The 20,608-nt window shown below is 43.3% G+C and overlaps 2 protein-coding genes across 4 annotated transcripts; one reads left to right on the top strand and one right to left on the bottom strand.

Moving 5' to 3' along the window:
• Positions 1–1,129: 1,129 nt before the first annotated feature.
• LOC120647198 lies at positions 1,130–11,240 on the bottom strand. 3 transcript variants are annotated; one of them, XM_039923874.1, is made up of 14 exons: positions 8,772–11,240; positions 8,548–8,676; positions 8,268–8,456; positions 8,117–8,184; positions 6,631–7,205; positions 6,318–6,542; positions 5,399–5,497; positions 4,713–4,828; positions 4,424–4,633; positions 4,035–4,307; positions 3,791–3,938; positions 3,323–3,456; positions 2,016–2,096; positions 1,135–1,925 (listed from the first exon to the last, which is right to left on the bottom strand). In XM_039923874.1, exons 1-14 carry the CDS (start codon positions 11,223–11,225, stop codon positions 1,839–1,841), a joined length of 4,788 nt encoding a protein of 1,595 aa, XP_039779808.1. In that variant the 5' UTR covers positions 11,226–11,240; the 3' UTR covers positions 1,135–1,838. The 3 variants fall into 3 exon arrangements, with proteins under 3 accessions (XP_039779809.1, XP_039779808.1, XP_039779810.1); XM_039923875.1 differs by lacking the exon at positions 5,399–5,497 and having other exon boundaries at positions 1,130–1,925; positions 8,772–11,225; XM_039923876.1 differs by lacking the exons at positions 1,135–1,925; positions 2,016–2,096; positions 3,323–3,456; positions 3,791–3,938; positions 4,035–4,307 and having other exon boundaries at positions 4,507–4,653; positions 8,772–11,225.
• Positions 11,241–15,703: 4,463 nt separating this feature from the next.
• Positions 15,704–18,168, top strand: LOC120647200 (probable prolyl 4-hydroxylase 7). The gene is made up of 5 exons (XM_039923877.1): positions 15,704–15,916; positions 17,061–17,118; positions 17,262–17,437; positions 17,547–17,607; positions 17,803–18,168. The coding sequence occupies exons 1-5, from the start codon at positions 15,836–15,838 to the stop codon at positions 18,129–18,131; spliced, it is 705 nt and encodes a 234-aa protein (XP_039779811.1). The 5' UTR covers positions 15,704–15,835; the 3' UTR covers positions 18,132–18,168.
• Positions 18,169–20,608: the final 2,440 nt, after the last annotated feature.

Genomic DNA, 20,608 nt, shown 5'->3' with positions numbered 1-20,608 from the left:
CGGCGGGTTGCTACAGTAATACTATTTTATTTTATCTTTTTATTTATTTCCACTAAATTTTTAAAAAATCATAGTAAATCATAGAAAAATCATAAAATAAAAAATCTAATTTTGTTGTACTCTACATGATTAGATCTACACAGTGAGCATATAATATGGTATAGTTTTGTACAAAATTTTTGATGTAGCTTTAGATATATATTTTTCTATAACTAATTGGAATAATTCATATGTGCAGCTTCTATGGTCCAATTGGGGTGAAATTTTTATGGTAAAGAATTATTGTATGCTTGAACTGTAATAAAAATTTCATACTCATTGGACCATGTATAATCTAGTTATAGATTTATTTAGTTTTATACTTGTTAAATCTATGCTCCAAATCTATTAAATCTATAACTAATTTATAATTGCTCCAATGAGTATGAAATTTTTACTACAGTTCAAGCATACAATAATTTTTCTACCATAAAAATTTTACTCCAATTGGACCATAGAAACTGCACATATTAATTATTCCAATTAATTACAGAAAAGTATAGATCTAAAGCTACATCAAAATTTTTGTACAAAACTATACCATATTATATGCTCACTGTGTAGATTTACTCATGTGGAGTCCAACAAAATTAGATTTTTCATTTTATGATGTTTCTGTGATTTACTATGATTTTTTAAAGATTGGAAATAAATAAAAAAATAAAATCGTGTTACTGTAGCAAACCGTCGTCCCCAAACCACCTGAGGGGGTTATTTGACCGGTTTTGGATAGTTTGAGAGGTAAAGTAGACGGTTTTAAAGTTGGGGGTGAAATAGACTACCATTGACAGTTTAGGGGGTTAAGTAGACTTTTTCCCGAAAGTTTTGATGTTCAAAGTTTTTTTTTGAAACCTATGTTCAAAATTTCTTGCCTGACGCAGAAATGGGATTCTGAAGACCTATTAGCTATGGACAATGGATTTTCTGAAGAGCTTGTAAGGTTCTTTAGTTTCTGTAAAGTTGTCGACACGAGAGGAACCACACAGTATGAGATATCAAATGGCCTCAGGACTTGTCTTTTTTTTTTTTTTTTGAACTTAAGGACTTGCTGTCACATTCCAATTGAAGAATCGCAGGGAGAATGGAAAAAAAATGTAACAGCAGCGGCAGCATTTTTTGGTTGCTGCCGCCAGTCAGTCAAAGAGGCACCAACAGTAGTCACAAGGATTCTGTTATCCATTGCCTATAACCATATCACAATCTCATCGAGTCATTCTATGTAGACTCATGATTTACACATTTCTCGGAACAAGATACCTTCCCGGAGGTAGTACCATATCCAAGTGGTGTTGCTATTCCAAACATTTCTCGATGAATGAATACAGCTGACACCACATCTTGCCTTCCGTTTCCTCCCATTAGAAACCTTACGACAGCAAACAAACGATCCTATACCAGACACCGCATTGTAAGCACAAAATTCTATACATAGTTGGTGCATAAAGACGAGCTTTTGACAGATTCAGGTAGACTTGTTCGATGGCAGTGCGAGTGCCCCAAACCCACTTGATCGGCGGTGAAATCTTATTGGCAGATGAAGGGTCAGAGGCTCAGAAACTATACCCAAGATTAAGGGAAAATAAGAGACAAGGATAATCAGCTCTCTTTCTGCCCTTGTATGCTCAGATGACTGCTTATTAAGGGCTCAACTGACGGACCAATGCAACTGTTGGATACTGCTCTATCCCCCCACTCAACGAATTTGCTATTCTATTTCTAATCTTCACGACCACAGGGAAAAACCTATATATCTGAGGGCATGTTAACCATTGCACAGCACTCATGAAGCCGAAGCATAACTAACTTGCAGCCTCAAAGAAAAGCACCTGTGGTTGCAAATGACCCTTTTCACACATCACAACCACATCACCCCAACTACCAATAACCTGCACAAATGACATACAATCAAAACAAGGTCATACTAAGCAAGAGTAGGAAAAGCAGATGTAGATGCTGAATTTAGGCTATATGGTTACCTTAACTGTCTGGTCATCATACATGATCCACCGTCCATCCTTGAAAGCAAAACAATGATAATGCTGGCCATAGTAACAAACCTGCAGGTATCAAGAGCAATAAGATATACATCTGATACTGTTTGAATTGACAGATTTCTTAACACCAGATTTCGGTAAGGATTAGGTACTACAGTGAAAACCTATGCTATTAATATCAAGACCCTCAATGAACAACATCAGAGATAATATCAGAAACAAAATCAAAATCAAAATGTACACCAATCGTTATTGAAACATGGATTGCTATGTTACTGCAGTTGGCAACCAGAAGTTATAATATATCATCACAAGTACGTGAAAGGTAATAGTAGTACAACCACTTTGATGTTATGGGTTTTAGAACAGCTGAACGGAATTTGCATCTGCACCTGCATCCAACTATGCTGCTGTTGACAATCACATTATAGTCCAGCTGTCGCTTTTCACCTTAAATATTTATTCAACAACAACAACAACAACAACAACAACAACATAGCCTTTTTTCCCAAGCAAGTTGGGGTAGGCTAGAGATGAAAACCGAAAGAAATAAGTTCAAGGTTCAGGCACATTGATAGCTAGTCTCCAAGCGCTCCTATCCAAAGCTATCTCTTTAGAAATATTCCAATCCTTAAGGTCTCTCTTAACCGACTCATCCCATGTCAGTTTAGGTCTACCTCTACCCCTCTTTACATTATCGACCCGCTCAAGAACCCCATTACGCACCGGCGCCTCAGGAGGCCTTCGTTGGACATGTTCAAACCATCTCAGTCGATGCTGGGTAAGTTTCTCCTCAATTGGTGCCACCCCGACCCTATCCCGAATAACTTCGTTCCGGACTCTATCCCTCCTTGTGTGCCCGCAAAACCACCGCAACATCCGCATTTCTGCTACACTCAGTTGCTGGACATGTCGCCTTTTTGTAGACCAACATTCAGCTAGTCTTCTGAACCGACTAAATATCCTATTACTATCAGCCTTAAATATTTATTCAACCGACTAATATCCTATTACTATCAGCTCACAGTTCAGAAAACAAACAAAAAGTTGCCCAAGTGGGTGATACCATCCTATTTTCTGAACTGAAGTTATTTTGGTAGTTCCCCCATCTCCCAGCATAACAAAACGCTTGCAGAAGAAAAAGTGCATACTTTTGCTGGTATATAAATAATGCTAAATATGCATAGCAGAAGAATATAAATTACAAGTTCAAGAAAACAGCAATAAACAAAACCATCCATATATTCAAAATTAGGATAGGACAAAATAAAAGGTCTTCATGGCCATACCACTGACACTAGACTGTGTTTGCTTCCTTGATCTAGACCACGGTAGAATATGCTAATGTCTATCTCAGTTGAAATACCAGCCAAAGTTGCAGATATGTCATCCACACTCTCTTTGTTGTTCTGCCATCCCAAAACTAAAATGAAAGTTCAAAAAGTAAGGAGAGAGTTCAAGTGCATGTCAATAAATGATCTCACCAAACATAGAGCATAGAGTATTAGAGTGTTCAAGTGCAGGCATGTTCCCTCACAAGGCTGCAACATGCCAGCAGCAGGCAGGATTGCAGTTTCATATTTAAGGATGGTCAATTAAGAGAATACAGCAATCTATCCTACATGATTATAGCAAAAGATAAAATAATTCTAAGAGAATAGTGTGAGACCAAATATTTGTCAGACTGCTTAACTGGACATGGAACTCCATGGGATAAAATAATTGAAGCCAGAAACATCCTAGAACAAAATGCTTACCAACTGTAAAAACATGCGGGCAACTAGAAAGAATATGGTGTATATGATTCGGTTTTCCACAGCCACCAACATCTTGATCACAAGCTAGTTGGTCATTCATTACTACAACCTTCAAAAGTTCATCAAATGAATAATCTGGACACATTATCTGAAGAAGAAAGAATAGTTAGGAATCAGTAACTATCCTCATTGCAATATATAAAGGGCACATGATAAGATGAGCAACCAAGCAAAGAAAACTAACCTTTGCAGTTCGGAGTGAACTAGCATTGATATTGTGGAAAAATGAAGTATATTTGAGGCGTCTAGACTCCAATTTACAATTGTGACAGTTCATCCTTTCATATACGTCCATTCCAAAAAGATTATGTGCTAGGCAAGAAATATTTGCACAATCCCATGATCCAATCGAATTCTTCTCATGAGATTTACCATGGCAGACAGTGCGAGAAGTGTACGACTTATGCAAACACTCGAAGATTACTCCCAGTACCTCAGATGCATCGTTCATTTGCCCCTGCGATGATCATAAACTGATTAGGGTCAATGAACATGGAGATCGCAAGAATATAGATGATAAAATGCTGAATCAATGTGTGTAAAGCTCACTATCACAGGAGAACGCCAATTTACCTCCTGAAAGAATTTGCTGTTTGGGTAGGATTTGCTCAAAGCAATTCTCAAAGAAGTAGGCGCAACAGCTTCTCCTTGACCCTTGGAAGCTTTGCTCAAGTCAATGAAGATATCATATAATGCGCAGACAGCACAAGGATCTTCAACATGCTTGTGCAGTGATGATGTTTTAAGGAACTCGTATCGAAACCGCCTTATATGCCATAATGACTGCATAAAGAAGAACATTACTAGTCAACAAGCATGGTTACTTGATCCTTGGGAAAAGCACATACAAATCTATCCTTACCTGAATAATCACATTCAAGAAACAATTGTATTCACCAGCAGCATTTTTAAGGCCAGCCCCATACACTTCTGTCCCATTTGAAGTGCTTATTGTACCAGCAGAATAGGTATCATAACCTTAAACGATAGAACATAAGTCATAAATGGAGATTGCAGAAGATGAAATAATATCATTAATATATGATACTAGAACAATCATTGCAACACCACATCATCATTCCTATATAACGATCACTTGGCATAAGAAAATAGTTATTTAAATCCCTCATCCTCGACTAGTATATCATCTCAAACTCAAAGTGCATGCTGTTGGTGAAGTGATAGACAACAAATGCATAAAAATACTCTTCCAAGAACTAATCAAGCTTAGATCCTAATGTGAGCAACCTGAGGTAAAAATATAATACTGTTTCATAGTATCATAATCACCAAATTATTCTTCAAACTGGCCAACAGGACATTGGTACGGAAACACTTGGCAATAATAACTTACTAGACAAGCATGCATTCAATAAGAGGAAAGCATGTTTCATGTGGAACTATAAAAGCAGATTATTTGTAGACCGTATACAGCACAAAAAGAGAACTATTTATGATGTTACAGAGGTGTTAAGTACAAATGTTCATGCGAGCCTGAGATATGAGCACAAGCATTCAGAATGGAAGCAGCCATAAAAGAAAGGGTACCAAGGCTTTGGCGCACAGCTTCATCGAGGTCTTCTTGAAACCTTTTATCAAAATCTTCCTCAATGCAGACATCTGCTGAGGGAATTGCATCACTGCCAACTGGATGAGAACACAAAATATCGATCATAAAGAAATAAAGATATATACAGCATTAATTCCATTTCTTGGTAATTTACATGACATGGTGTCAAGAAATTAGGAAGTAAAGAACTATTGGAACCAATATGCAAAATTTGCCATATAGTAAACAAAGTACCTACAGGTTGCCTTGGTCAACTAACACAAATGCTTATAAAGCAAGTACACGAATACTACAGAAATAAAGTAAAAATACAAGAACAATTGGTGCTTTGATGTATTTCAATGCTTTATAAGCTTTTAGATCTATTCAGGCATTCCAAGATGTGTTCAACTTTTTTGCTATCAATCTGAATGAATTCTATTGCTCATTGGACGTGTTTGTATCATAGGAAACCCAAAAATACCCTTTTTTTAACCAAAAAAAGGCAACTAGCCAGAAGGAAACAGCTTAGAAGGAACCACAGCATATTATTACTATACAGGGAACTACTCCCTCCGTACCAATATACAAGTCAGTCTAGGAATTCTATGACAGATTAATAAGGAGGTAAAACAACCATGTTTGCCCTATTTATTTCCCATATTTGGCACTAATTGATTCTTGCATGCACATGCGCGTTCTAAATAGGGTAAACTGACTTGTTTTCAAGGAAAAATTTTGAATCCTAGAATGAATGACTTTTTGTTGGGACGGAGGGAGTATTTATGCTAATTTAGTGTGTCAAGCTTAGCAGATTATATTTGAAGCTTCAACTACTATATCAAGTACTTGAAAAATTATAGTGCAAATCATTTTATACAGATAGTGATAGACTTGTGGATATACAAAAATAGCTACCTTTCTCACAATTTGGCTCCTCTGTTCCTGCAGAGTGTCCTTTATTAACAAACTGTCGATCATCTGAAGGCAACACATGCAGCTTATTCTGCTTTCCATCATGATAGCTGTGATTTGCATAGGGAGGTGTTTTACCAGTGCTGCTCCATCTAGCAGTTGTCATACCAAATTGGGGATCAGATGCCCTATCATCACCATTATCATCATAAATAGCACCAGGCACACCTGCAACAGTAAACAGAATATACTTGTAAATGACAATGATAGTGAAAGATTCTTAACTTTTACAAGGTATAGCACCATAACCAACAACCTTGGGTGTGCTTCTTTTGTGCTTCGCTGGTACTTTTCCTGGACTTTTGGAAGCTAGGGTTATCCTGAGGTTTTATATGTTGTGCATTTTTCCAAATCCCATTCATTCCCAATGTTAACTTAGAAACACTCATATCACTGCTAGTTAATGCATGCGCCCCAGGTGAATCCAATCCATTATGTTTCTCCCTGAAATTGTTCTCAGTGTAGTTAGAGTGTTCACGCAATGGAACTTCAGAATAGCGAAAGTCGCCAAACTTTATGCCTTCTAGATAAGCAAGCGAAGAGTTAGTGGATGCACTTTCACGGTAATCTTGAGCACGGTTTAAATTCCCAGAGCTTAAAAGACCAGCAGTCCCAACAACAGAAGATGCATAGGTACTTCTAAATTGTTCGGCAAGATGCTTCTGTTTTGTTTCCTCCTCTATCCTTCGTTGATATTCCAGAGCCTCTTCCAGCTTTCTTTCCTCTGCTTCAAGTTGTACTCTACGCCTAAGTTCTTCCTCTTGTTCATTGAAGTAATCATCACTTGTTGAGAGTTTGCAGTCCAAATCATCACAATCAGCAACAAGTTGACTGCAAAATATTAGCATGATCAAAATCAAAACAATGAAAAGAGCATACAACCACTTTTCAAAAAAATAGGACAATGAAAGGATTGTTCCATTGCAGCTTCTTTGTAATCATGCTGCACGATCTAAAGAATTTAGGCACTAGTGACTGATGAAACAAGCTTTTTGCAGTAAATTTCTAATAGAAGCACATGTAAGATCCGCACTAACATCTCAGGTGAAGAATGGCATTAATGAGATAAAGGTGGCCCTCTAGCACATGATAGATATTGGCACCAAGGCATTCACCATTATGTCATGATAACCCAGAATCATCTGATCCGATATAAAGATCAACTTGCCAAAAAGAATGTTTTACCGATGTTTTACTATTCATTTAATACAACAAAATGGAAATATTCGCTTCTACGAGGCTGGCATTTATAACCACAATAACCAATTAATTGCCCTCAGTTGTTAAGTGGAATGCATGGTTTTAAAACAATACTTGCATGATAACATGCAGTACCATCACTGTTCTCAACATTATCCAATGAACCTATCAAGCAACATGGCTAGCTCAAGTGGAAGTAAAATTACTGGTTAAGGTTAACATGGTTCAGCAAGTATATAAAAAAACATGCAACGTCAATTGGCTCCTTCATACTGTGGCCAGTTTACATGCCATGATATATGCAGGAAAAGAAATAAAACGTTGCATCAAACAAAGTATGCTGACCAGGATGCAAGTTAATAGTACTAATTAAAAACGGATACCCAAATAAGGAAAGCTAGAATTCCAAAACACTTCCCTGAGGAAGCATGTCAGTGCACCGTACCCAATTAAGGAGAAACTTGAATAGATGTGCCCCTCAGAAAGAGATCTTCTATGGCAATCAAATTCATGCGAACATAGGTAGTATAAGAATCACTTACAACTTCTCTCTTGTTTCCTCATCAGCACTGTCTTCATGAACAAGATTCTGGCCACTCCAGCTTGAATCCTAGGGATGAATCAGGAGAATTATAGCAAGAAAAGAAATTTCCTTGTAAATGAAAAGCCTACTGCACTCAAAATCGCAACCACCTTGAGGTCCTTCGATCTCCGAGAATCCTTCAACTTATTCTTATCCTTCGATTTCTCATGGTATTGTTTCATGTCACCCCCTTTGCTAGCATTCTTCTTAGCATCCAAGGCAAGTTCAGCCAGGAAGGCTTCCCTTGCAGCATCAGATCTCTCTCTGGCATCCTTGTCCACCAGCTCTTCCAAATGGGCCTGCATTGCATGCCACAGCCACAACTAAGCAATGAAGAACCAAAAAGATAAGGCACCGACTAAAAACAGAGTTTGGATGCTGCACACGAACTTGCAAGAACGATTTCATGAGAGGTACAAGAATCATTCGATAATCAAGAGAAGAAGAACGTCCATGATCATGCTCCAGTTGATGCATCACAGCTACATTTCGCATTATCTTAGCATCTACCTTGCTAAGCTGCAAGCAAAAAGAAAAAAGTTAGGAAACATATATTGCAAATGCATTTTGAAGATTTTAAGTAACTCCTGCAGTTAATATCCATGAGAACTGACCTCCATAGTAATTTGCTCTTTCATCTTTGAAACAATCACCTCTACCACTGAATCATTTGAAGTTGGATGCATCAAATCATGCATACTCCAATCCTCATCGTCTAACCCATCGAAGTCACAAAGGCGTGGGGCCATGCTAGAAAGAGCCTCATCATAACCAAAGTGCGATGTGTGAAGTTCCTTCAAAATAGCTGAGACTGCATCCAACTCATATCTGCTGCTGTTAGTCAGATCCTCAGCATTGCACTCGAACAACACCCCCTGCCGCTTCCTGAGGAGCTCCTCGTACCCAATGAACGGCCCCCTCCCATTCCTTTTTGCTTGCTCTTCAGCAAAGATGCTCTCTACAGAAATCAAAGCCTCCTCATTCCTCAGCTGTTCAAGCTTCCGTTCACATAAGTTCTGCAAGCTGTTGAACTCCCTCTCAAGTGCCCGGAGAAGATCGATTCCCTGATTTGATCTTTCCTCAAGCATACGATTCCAACACAATAGCTGCTCTCCAATTGAAGATCCAGCGTACAACCATGAAAGCAGTGCATCAGTATCAACATTCTCGGAGTCAAACTTTCCACCAAAACTCTCTCCATCAATGATCAGTTCTGATGAATCAGAATTAAGTGTAACCTTCTCCAGCACATCGTGATTTTTGGGGAAAGTATCCCCATCACCTAGGCCTTCAGCCTTCTCTAAGTGCCTATTGAGTCCAGAGGACTGCATCAGGTCCTGCAAGAATTTTAGTACCTTCCTCAGTGATGATACCTCTAAAAGGCAAATGCAAAGCGGTGAGTCATCCAATGGGTGATTAAGCAACAGTGACCCAGACAGCAACCCCTTGAGTTCCTCTATAGCAAATTGTATCACCTTGTTCAGATTGGTCACTGAAAGATTCTTGTTCTTCACAAGGATTTGGAACAATGAATGGATCCTCTCTAAAATATTTGCCCTTTCACCATCATCCGGGAGTGGACACTTACGGTCACCTTCCCTCGTCACCACTCCAAAACCATCGCACTCCTCATTATGTGGCGAGACTGATGATTCCGACGTGTCCGATTTGTCTTTGTTACTCCAATTGTCCGATGACATGGAATCCTTGTCCCTATCCAGGCCAAGATTGTCGGCTTGCTCTTCCTCAAGCAGTTTCAATGCTGCAGTAGCGTCCAATGGCCTCCAGTTCCAACCAATGAGCATTGCTGCCCAGTCAGCATCGATCTCCTGCGGCACCATATCCTGCTGCTCAAGTGAGAGTATGCCAACATGCTCCCGCAGCACATGCAACCGGTGTGACTCTGCATCCGCAAACTGCTCCCGGCACCTGCTACATATCCAGAACTCCCACTTACCACTCTTGGCGGCAAACCCTAGCACCTCATTAAGCACGTCAGATGCCATATTGGCAGCGTCTTTCTCCTTATGCATTGCAGCAGCATAGTGTGACTTGAGCTCAGAAATGCTGGTGTTTAAGAATGCAAGCCTTTGCTCCACTGGTATTGCGCCCCAGTAGGCACGCACCTGGTCCATCCGATCAGAAGCAGATGAAATCGTGGCTTTCCTAGAGCCGCCTCTCCTCCGGTCAGCACGATGTCCACCCACAGATGACTGAGATGAGGAGGAGGGGGCCTCATCTCCCTGCGATTGAGAAGAAGTGGGGGTGGCAGCCACAGCACCATTGCTCTGCTCCTTCTGCTGCTGCAGTAGCCTTATTGCAGCCAGCCGTACCTCGATCTCCTGGCGACGCTCCTCGGGGGTCTTGGTGGACTTCTTGATCTCGTTTGGGCGGCGCGGGGAGGGCATCGAGGGGACAAGGCGGCCCTCCATGGGTTCCTCAGCAATACGGCGCACTGGGATGAGGCGAAGCTTGTCGTCCCCCGCGCCGCCCAGGGTTTTGACCCAGGTGGAGATGGAGGCGAGGTTGGCCTTCTGGATCAGGTTGCGCAGCTCAGACTGGACCTGGTCGACGTCCGGGCCGGGCAGCCTGAGGGAGTGGGGAGCGGGGTCGGAGGGGGCCTCGATGCTGAGCCCGCGCTCGCACTCGGAGACGACTTCCTCGTAGCCGCGGGCGTCGGTGGCGGCGTCGTAGAGCAGCATGGCGTGGAAGTGGGCGAGCTCGACGGAGTCCGGCGCGAGCTCGACGGCGCGCTGGGCCGCCTGGAGCGCGGCCCGCTGGTGGCGCGCGCGGGCGGCGGGGTCGTCGAGGACGGTGGCGGCGCGGGCGTGCACGGTGCCGTGCGCGCGGAGGAGGAGCGGCGAGGCGCCCTCCCCGTGGCGGGCGACGGCGTCCTTCATGCGGCGCAGCGCCCGCGCGTGGCTCCCGCGCTGCAGGCACGCGAGCGCCTTCTCGACCTCGGCGCGCACGGCGGCGTCGTCCCCGCCGCCCCCCGCCGCCGGCCGGCGGGGGGCGTCGGTCGGGGGCGGAGTAGGGTTTGTTGCGGGGGTTCGCTTCTTTCGGCCCATCGGCGGCGGCGGAATGAGATTTGGGGCGAACCGGCGAATGCCCTATTATATTGTAAAAAAGAAAAACGAGGAGCCAGTGCCCCCCTCGCCCCCTCCCTCACTTTCCATTCCTGCCGGTGGGTCCGGGTCTAGGTCTACCACCTAACCCAAGCGTGCGCCTAGCCGATGCCGATGCGAACCGCGGGCTCGAATCGCGAGAGGTGGGGACGGGGACTTCGGCCTCACTCTCTCTCTCCCTGCTGCGTCGCGTGCGCTTCTTTCGCCGGCGTTTGTTCAGGCCCTATGGGCCACGTTTCCCTTTTCTCTTGGGCTTTTGTTTCCGGTTCACTATCACCTCGCCTGCCGGCGTCACCCATGAGGTCATGATGTGCCACAAAGAGACATTTTGCGACGCATCAGGGAATATGCGACAGCAGCCTGAGTGTAGTAGATCCAAGACATGATGTGAATTTTGTTTAGAGTTCCCCATGTGGTGAACGTTTACAAGAGCTTATTATAATTTGGATGACTTGCTTAACACTGGATTCATAGGACGCAGTAATTTTTTACAAGGACTCAGAGACATATCGTGTCACATATATATCTAGTGTATCCTATTCTCTCTGTTCTGATTGTCTGCTCTCAGCTTATTCTAATTTATCTCAGCTTATTCTCTCCCCTAAAATTATATTAAATCATTTGAAATCAGACCAGCCAAACAGAGGGAATAATTATTATTATAGAACTTGCAAAGTTGGAAGGCTTAATCACTGTCATTTTATAAGTCGACTCGACTCCCATTCAATTTGCACAGTACAGGTGACCATCGCACATTATATTCATTTTATAAGGTGAACTGATGTAACATTTTCCTCTTAATTAAAAATAAAAAATATAAATAAAAAAGGGATGCCAGGAGCATGCATGCAACCACAAGCGCCATGGGAGGGAGAATCACCAGCCACCTGCCTAAACTTAGCATCCATGCTTCCTGGCCGCCACAATTCTCCGGCACCTCCTCCAAACACCGCGACCTCCTCAGCAGCAGGTCGTCCCTCCTCCTCCAGACCACCACCACTCCCGCATACCCACCCCTTCGCTCCGCCACCTCCAAGGCTCCCCCGCGCAGGCCGGCCGGCGTCGGTGGTCGGAGAGATGGGGCAGCAGCGCACGCTGGTCTACAGCTTCGTGGCGCGAGGCACCACTGTGCTAGCGGACCACGCCGAGGTCTCCGGCAACTTCGCCTCCGTCGCCGCCCAGTGCCTGCAGAAGCTCCCTTCCAACAACAATCGCTTCAACTACAACTGCGACGGGCACACATTCAACTACCACGTCCATGATGGATTCAGTAATGCACCCGTGCTCTCTGCTCATACATCATTAGCATGCGATTCTTTTATCTGAAAGAAGAATGTATCTCTCTCTCTTTTTTTCACTTTTTTTGCTCAAAGGCGCGGCTATCATGGAATGCATTAGGGAATTGAAGAATGTCTCTACAGTTTACACTAAAATCTTGATAAGACAAGATGAAATAAACCAAAGTGCGATGTTGAGAAAACTTCTTGTCTGAAAGGGAAAAAAATCTGTGGCAATTTGTAGTGCAAAATGGATGTGCTTTGCATTGCTTGCGGTTTTTAATTTGACCAATATAATTAATGTGGTTAGCCCGGTAATATATTTGTCTACGGACGGGTTAATTATCATCAAGCTTCATACATTTGCAGGTTAAATTTTTAGGTATTTTATTCTTCTCTCGGCCCATATATAGATTATTAAGACGGATGCGTGGGACGTCCCTTTCCAGCATTTGGGTCCACATGAGAGGACGTGGCACTGGGGCGATCCATCCACATGAGAGGAGACAGGGGGAGACCCGGCAGCCGGGCCCGCGCTGCAGCGGCGGTGTCAGTTTCTCCCTGCGTGCGCTTACTGTAGTGCCACAGTACTCATCCAACTCGCAGAAGATGGTTTATTGTACGTTAGGCACACAAAAAAGATTGTACAGTTTTGGTAGATAACTACTTAGATGGCTACATATGTTTTGCCTCTTCTTTCAAGCTTATCTAGCAACTGCAATGATGTGGTTTCGACATGGGATTGTGCAAAGAAACCTTGTGGTAAGCAGCTTATCTCTGGAGCTTGAACAACCTACAAAGAGAACCCTGCGCTTCTTCTGCCACAAAAGTATAGAGTGCCAGAACAGTAGAGGTGATAAAGAGACTAAGATTTTGAACTAGAATATTTAAAGGCCGAGCTCTAAATGGATTGGGCTCTAATTTTATACAATATTGAGCTAAAAAAATTTAAGGGTCTTGTTGGGCTGTGAAGAGACCAGTAGGACCATGACTCATTACCACCCCTAGCCAGAAGTTGTTATTTAAGATGGAATAAATTGCACCCATTATACATCAACTTGTCCACTTGTATCATTTTAGTCTAAGAAATTGTAAAACACACAAGCTGATGCATGAACTTGTCAAAAATGTGCATTTACGGTTACACATACACCACATAGCGTATTTAGATCACAAACTTTGATGTGGAAAAGAGGGAGGGCCATAATACAAATATGTGTTCCCTTTTAATCAGTGGCCTTTCAAATGATCCGAGTAAAACATCTGGAGAGCTATTTAAAAAAAACATTTGAAGTGCATGATCTTCAATTTGATGAATGAGGTTAGTACCTTTTCACTTGCACTAATGCATTTTTAATAGTGCAAAAGTGAATGCCAGTAGTATCTAATTTAGAGATATGTTACACGCCAACTCAAGGCAGGCACCCAGACCATTACGAGAGTTTTTTTTGAAACAATCTCTTTATTTATGGTGTGATTATTATAGACCATGCATGAATCTCTAGTACTGTTACTGTCACAGTGTTTATTCGAACTACAATATTCTTGTTTGTTTTTTTTCCAACTCGTTGTGCATTTGCTTATAATATTCTAGATCTCAAGAATTCAGAACATTAAATTTTGATGTCAAGAGTGGCCACAAAAAGCAAACAACAGATATATGATTATGTATAACAAGCTATCGACGGATCGAACCGGGTAGCGCGAGCATCATCACATGGTAGAGACCAACATCAGCCAAAAGATATTTGCATTAAGCCCCCCCTTCTGCACATTAAAGCTTGTGACCTAAATACGCTCTGTGGTGTACGTGTGACCGTAGGTGCACACTTTTGACAAGTTTATGCATCTATTCGTGAGTTTTACAATTTGTTGGATTAAAGTGATACAACCACACAAGTTGATGTATGATGGGTGCAATTTACTCTTTAAGATGTCATTGCAAAGCAACAAATGACCTCACAAACATCCTACTAGTCTGCAGGGATAAGTACCAATGAGAAACTAGTTTCCTCTGTTCCAAATTATAATTCATTTTTGTTTTTCTAGATATATAATTTTGCTATGTATATAGCCATAGTGTATGTCTAGGTGGGTAGCAAAATATATGTAACTAGGAAAGTTAAAACAAATTATAATTTTGGAAGGAGGTAGTTCTAAACAAGTAGATCATGTACCTTCAAAGCTAATACTGATACATCGAGTAATATAAAAAACAACATACTAAAATTTTGCATTTTTAAATAACCTTTTTTTTCAAATGGCATTTTTAAATAACCTTTGTGCTGCAGTGGTTACCATTAGTAGCAACCTAAGTTATGCAATAGTATGGGTGTATGAGTACTCCCTCTGTTTCAAATTATAAGTCATTTGGTTTTTTTAACTCAATTTTGACCGTCGTCTTATTTAAAAATTAGTGCAAAATATAACTTCTTTTGTTGTGGGTTGTTTTATCAATACAAGATCTTCAAAAATAACTTAAATTTTGCAATGTCTGCACAAACTTTTGTTGAATAAGACAACTGGTCAAACTTAGGGTCGAAAAGTTTTTTTTAGGAACGTTTGAAACGGAGGTAGTACTTCGTATCAACTCCACGATTTTTTTTTAGAATCATCAACTCCACGAAATAAACAGTGTATCGTCTTAATTCAAGCCCATTTGCGCCTGGTTATTGTCCCAGCAGGACATGGGCCTAATGGCGGAAGCCCAATACGGTCCAACGCGGCGCCGCCGCGCCGCATTCCGAAAGACGCGTCGAGGTCAGACACTACAGCCTCTCCGACACTCCGACGCCGCATGGCTCTCCTCCTACGTCAAGCTCTCCTCGCCGTCCTGCTTCTCCGCGCCACCCTCGGAGGAGAGGCGTCCGCCTCGCGCAACCGCGACGATGCAGGGCGCTTCGACCCCACCCGCGTCGCCCACGTCTCGTGGCACCCCAGGTGATCGCCCTCCTCCTGTCCTCCAGCCCCGAAATGCCGAAACCATGGCGATTGACGCCGAGGCCAAGGATCTGGCTCAGGAATGGCGCACACGTAACTTGCGCTCGTTTGCTTGTAGGGCGTTCCTGCACGAGGGATTCCTGTCGGATGCGGAGTGCGATCACCTCGTCGCTCTGGTGAGTTCAATACTTCAATTCCGCCCGATCTGGCTTGTCGGGGGCACTGTGTTGCGGTGTCGTACTGGCACGGCCACTCGCTGAGCCTGAGCTGACGCGCGCGGCTTCTTGGGTGTGAGTGTGACCTCCGAAGGCCAAAGAGCGCAGGCTGGAGAAGTCGATGGTGGTGGACCACGAGTCCGGGAAGAGCGTGGAGAGCGAGGCGAGGACCAGCTCCGGAGTGTTCCTTACCAAGACGCAGGTGAGACTCCCAACTCCCTCGTCCCTTGATCGTGGGTAACTGGATTGGATCTGTGTTGGTGTGCCATGTGTGGATGGTATGAAGGCCTGTGCTACGGGCGGGAAATGCTGGCCCAGTTAAACATAAAAAAGGGGGCCTCCGAACGTTCGTTAACTTCAGTTAACTTCCCCTTCTCTGTTCTTTCGTTCAGATTTGCGTGTTTTCAGACCATGAATCTCGGTGACCAGTTTGTGAGTTGTCTGAAAACCATTTGTTCAGTTCTGATGGTTTGCTATGGAATACTTTTTTCTCAAATTTGCTATGGAATACTGGATTCTCTTTCACCTGACACATTTCAGGGGGTGGAAGAATTTATATGTCGTCTTGTTGGATCCCTGGTACAAGTCTGGGTGCGAAATTTGGGAGCATTTTATCATGAGATGCATGGGCAGGCACGAAGATTTCATTCACTCCGAAATTTTTTCCTGGGAAATATGACTTTGTTTGATCATGTATTGAATATTGATGTACTCCCTCCGTTTCAAATTATAAGACATTCCAACAATCTTGGAGAGTCAAATTTTTTTATATTTGATCAAATTTATATAATAGAATAATAATATTTATTATATAAACTATGTACCATTAGATTCTTTATTAGTTATATTTTCGTAGTACATCAATTTGATATCATAAATCTTTATATTTCTTTCTATAATTTTGGTCAAACTTGAGATTATTTTAACTTTCTAAGATTTTTGGGATGTTTTATAATTTGTAACAGAGAGAGTACCACTACATCGAGGGCCCATGGCCTTGAGTGGGGTATGGTCGTATGGATGCAGTATTTGGGACTTCATCAAACGGAAGAGAAATGGAGCTGATGCCATTTTTTCGTTTGAGATGCAGGCGATACTCTTTGGAATCTTGTTCCAATTCTACAAGTCGTTTTGGTTACTGCCTCTAGCGTAGATTCTTCGAATGTTTCCGGTATATATGCTCAGTGTTAGAAAATTCATGGTTGTTTTCGTTGTCCTAAAGACTCTTGAAGAGCAAGGGGTATACACTAGGAGCTTTAGGATAGAATCATGCTAACATTAATCTGAAAATTGGTTACTTATCTTGCAAATTGTCTAGTAATTCTTATCTTCCTGTCCATTCGAAGGATGAAGTCGTTGCAAGAATAGAGGAACGGATTGCAGCTTGGACCTTCCTTCCACCAGGTAGAAAGTAGAATGCAGCCTGGACACTGCAAAGAATATTAATCCATGTCTTATACTACTCCAGAGTGTATATGTTTGTATTGTTTTCTTTCGATTGTGATAGTCTTTTCTCTCTTTTTTTTCTTATGTGCTGAAATGCACAGAAAACGGCGAATCCATTCAAGTACTACGCTATAAGAATGGTGAGAAGTACGAGCCACATTTTGATTACTTCAATGATAAACAGAATCAACTTATCGGGGGCCAACGAATTGCCACTGTACTCATGTACCTGTCCAATGTTAAGATGGGCGGAGAGACCATCTTCCCAATTTCAGAGGTAACTTACCTCCTTCTGCACTAGCTTTATTTTCAGAGACTTCTTTGCATTTTTTCTTTAAAAAAAAGACCGCTTTGCATTTTGGAATGACTTCAGGTTTCCCACACAGGACCAGCTGACACAGGAGAAAGACGATACATGGTCCGAATGTGCAAAATTGGGTTATGCAGGTATATACTGTATAGTCACAGATACTTCCAGCACATAGAGATTTATGTTGCAGTAGGTCCAGTTTGTAGAACTGAAGGACCTATTATAGTTCACCCTATTAATGTCAGACTCAAGACCAAAAAAAAAAAGTGTTTTAGGGACAATCTGTCTGAATGTTAGTTTGCCCATCTGTGATGTTAGCTTTGTATTGGCAGTTAAACCGGTAAAGGGTGACGCGTTGCTGTTCTTCAGCCTCCATCCCAACGCGACAACGGACACGAAGAGCCTGCATGGGAGCTGCCCCGTCATCGAGGGCGAGAAGTGGTCGGCGACGAAATGGATCCATGTGCGATCCTGGTCCTCCGGTTTCCCGAAGGCAAGGACGGGTGGTTGCCAAGACGAAGATGATATGTGCCCAAGGTGGGCTGCGGCCGGCGAGTGCGCGAAGAACCCAGAGTACATGGTGGGTACCAGAGCCTCGCCTGGTTCCTGCCGGAAGAGCTGTAATGTGTGTAGACTGTTAAGTGTAGCTGTGAACTTCTGAATTCAATGGCTGATGATCAAAATAAAAAGAAATGCTGTTGTTCTAACACCCAAATTATTTACCGTTTTCGCCATATCTAGGACTCTAGGAGCATGTGTACATGATCACCCAAAATAGATTATTGCACAATTTATTTGCTGCAGTGAAGAAGTAATTACAAAAGAACTGGTCCGTCTCTGCTACCAAACAACGCGCTTCTTCTCGGCGATCACAGGGACTACCGGACTACGCCGTCGCTGTCGGCTAGCTCCCGTACTTGTCCTTCCTGGTGAAGCTGGTGCACTCGTACGAGAGCGTGGAGGCTATAAGCTTCTGCACGTCGTTGGGCACCTCGTGGCTGGACTTGCCGCCGCCGCAGGTGAGGCCGGCCGGCAGCTTGTCCATGAACGTGACCGTACGTGTACACCGGTCTCGGGTTCATGAAGAAGAAGAAGCTTCTTTCAAAAAAAAAACGAAGAAGAAGAAGGGGTCCATCCCCTTCCACCCCCTCGCCGTCGTGCCGCGGAACATGCTCATCGGGCACTCCATCGCCACCGGCCTGATGCCGTCGGTGAGCTCGGCGAAGAGCGCGGAGAACCGCAGCAGGACGAAGGGCTCCCGGCAGGTGGTCCCCCCTCGGGGCAGAGGGCGAGGTTGCCCTCGGACAGCGCGCCCCTGATGGTGCCCGCGTCGGCGGCGCGGTCGCGGGTTTGCCGCACGAGCGCGACGGAGAGGAAGATCGCGTCGAGGAGGGTGCGGTGGCAGCAGGCGAAAGAGCACGCCCGTCGTGCGGCCGGGGCGCCGCGGCGGCGTCCCCCGCACGACGACGCGCACGCCCAGCGCGCCCAACTCGTGTGCACAACGATTATACAAGTACAAGGAATGCAAGCAGCTCTATTCAGGGCTAAAATGCATTTCCATTCCATGGACAGTCTGCGCCGCGGCGCGCGCGCGCGTGACGTGCGGCGGCACGGACGGACGGCCGGACGCGTGCGAGGGTGTGGGCCACGCGCTCGCTGTGTCGCCGGGGGCGCCGGGCAGCGGGTGACCGCGGCGCCCGTCGATCGGCGAGGAGCGATCGCCGGTTGGTCGCGGTCAAGGAAAAATTTCTCGGCGAGAATTTTCCGAGAAAACCGAAAATCCTGTTTCTCGGTGGGGTCCGGTTTTTTTACTTATCGCTCGAAATTTTCGGTACTTTTGAATATTCGCCCAAACCAAATTGGTGCATCCAAATATCAGGCCACCCCGCTACCTCCTAACACTAAATCTTATTCATATTCCATTCCCCATCTCTCTCGGTCCCTCCACGACTTCATAGGAAGCCATGGCGATAGCGGTGGCCATATTAAACAGACTGTTTGTTGTGGCAAGAAAGTCATATTTATATGCATTGCTGTATCTTGTTTATACTATTAGATTATTTGGAAATAATCTAGGTTACTTCCTGCATAAATTGAGAATTTTTTTTCTAAATTTCATCCGAAATCAAAATGGCAAATCCGATAATTTTCCGAGAAATCCGATAAACACGTTTCTCGCTGACCTCCGGTTTTTTTCCCTTACCGGTAAGGAAAACCCTGGTCGCGGTCGGCTTTCTCATCGGTGGGCACGGCAGGTTTGATCGGAACAGCGAGGACCCCCACGACCACGGCGAGCAGGAAGGACGGACGGACGGACGGGACGGCTCAAAGGGTGGGCCGGGCCTGGGCTCAACGCGGTGTGCCTATTGGGCTATCTGTATCAGGCTTCGTACTTTCGGCCTAGCCAGATAGAAAGCTTTCAAATAACTGGGCCATTTAGTGACCATTTCTTTTTTTTTCCTACGGCAGGAAAATAGATTTTTTTTTTCTGGGGCCAGTGGAGGATGGGGTTATCGTACTCTTTCATATTTCAAAAAAAAAACATAGAGAATTTTAATAAATAATTTGAAGTCTCCGTCGGTATTGTGACGTCTAAGGTGGCTCCATTATATTTTTTAGTACTTGTCAATACAGGTTTCCGTAGATATTCCTATGTTTGATTAATTGTGTGCGTGCGTGTCCTAGTGGTGCTGCGCTCGCATTCTTAAAATAGTTTTTATTTTTTCTAGGCGCTTTTATGGTACTAATTAAAAAAGCATGGTGCTCTGAAGCTACTCCGTGGAAGAATTGTCAAGTGTTACAAATTATAGGTTGTAGTGCCAAATCCCAACCAGAGAAGAAAACAAAAATGCATAATATCATAAGAAAATTCCACTTTAGAATATATATATATATATATATATATATAAATTTATAAAAACGAACTATAATTTGGAATTGAGGGAATAGAAGGTAGAGCCTTGCATCCCAATTGTGTAGGACATGATATACTTTTTAGGTGAGATTTGACATAACTTTCAACGATTGTGCGATAAAAAATTATATAGTTGTGGTGATGGCTTACGACAAAAGAGAGAATAGGTATTTGCTGTATTTGGAAGACGCAATTGATATGATATGATGCTTATAATAATGAAT

Source organism: Panicum virgatum, chromosome 9K, assembly GCF_016808335.1.
Source record: "Panicum virgatum strain AP13 chromosome 9K, P.virgatum_v5, whole genome shotgun sequence".
Classification (NCBI taxonomy): Eukaryota; Viridiplantae; Streptophyta; class Magnoliopsida; order Poales; family Poaceae; genus Panicum; species Panicum virgatum.
Note: the sequence above shows the minus strand (reverse complement) of the source record. Positions and strands in the feature narration are given on the sequence as shown.

What these genes read in the sequence shown, in the direction of transcription:
- LOC120647200 (XM_039923877.1), top strand. Translation starts at nt 15,836, where the DNA reads ATGGTGGTGGACCACGAGTCCGGGAAGAGCGTGGAGAGCGAGGCGAGG. An exon ending in TGTTCCTTACCAAGACGCAG is followed by an intron (nt 15,917 to 17,060) that starts GTGAGACTCCCA and finishes GTCCATTCGAAG; the next exon opens with GATGAAGTCGTTGCAAGAAT. An exon ending in TTGGACCTTCCTTCCACCAG is followed by an intron (nt 17,119 to 17,261) that starts GTAGAAAGTAGA and finishes TGAAATGCACAG; the next exon opens with AAAACGGCGAATCCATTCAA.
- LOC120647198 (XM_039923874.1), bottom strand. Translation starts at nt 11,225, where the DNA reads ATGGGCCGAAAGAAGCGAACCCCCGCAACAAACCCTACTCCGCCCCCG. An exon ending in TCATGAAATCGTTCTTGCAA is followed by an intron (nt 8,457 to 8,547) that starts GTTCGTGTGCAG and finishes CATGCAATGCAG; the next exon opens with GCCCATTTGGAAGAGCTGGT. An exon ending in ACAGCAAATTCTTTCAGGAG is followed by an intron (nt 4,308 to 4,423) that starts GTAAATTGGCGT and finishes TGATCATCGCAG; the next exon opens with GGGCAAATGAACGATGCATC.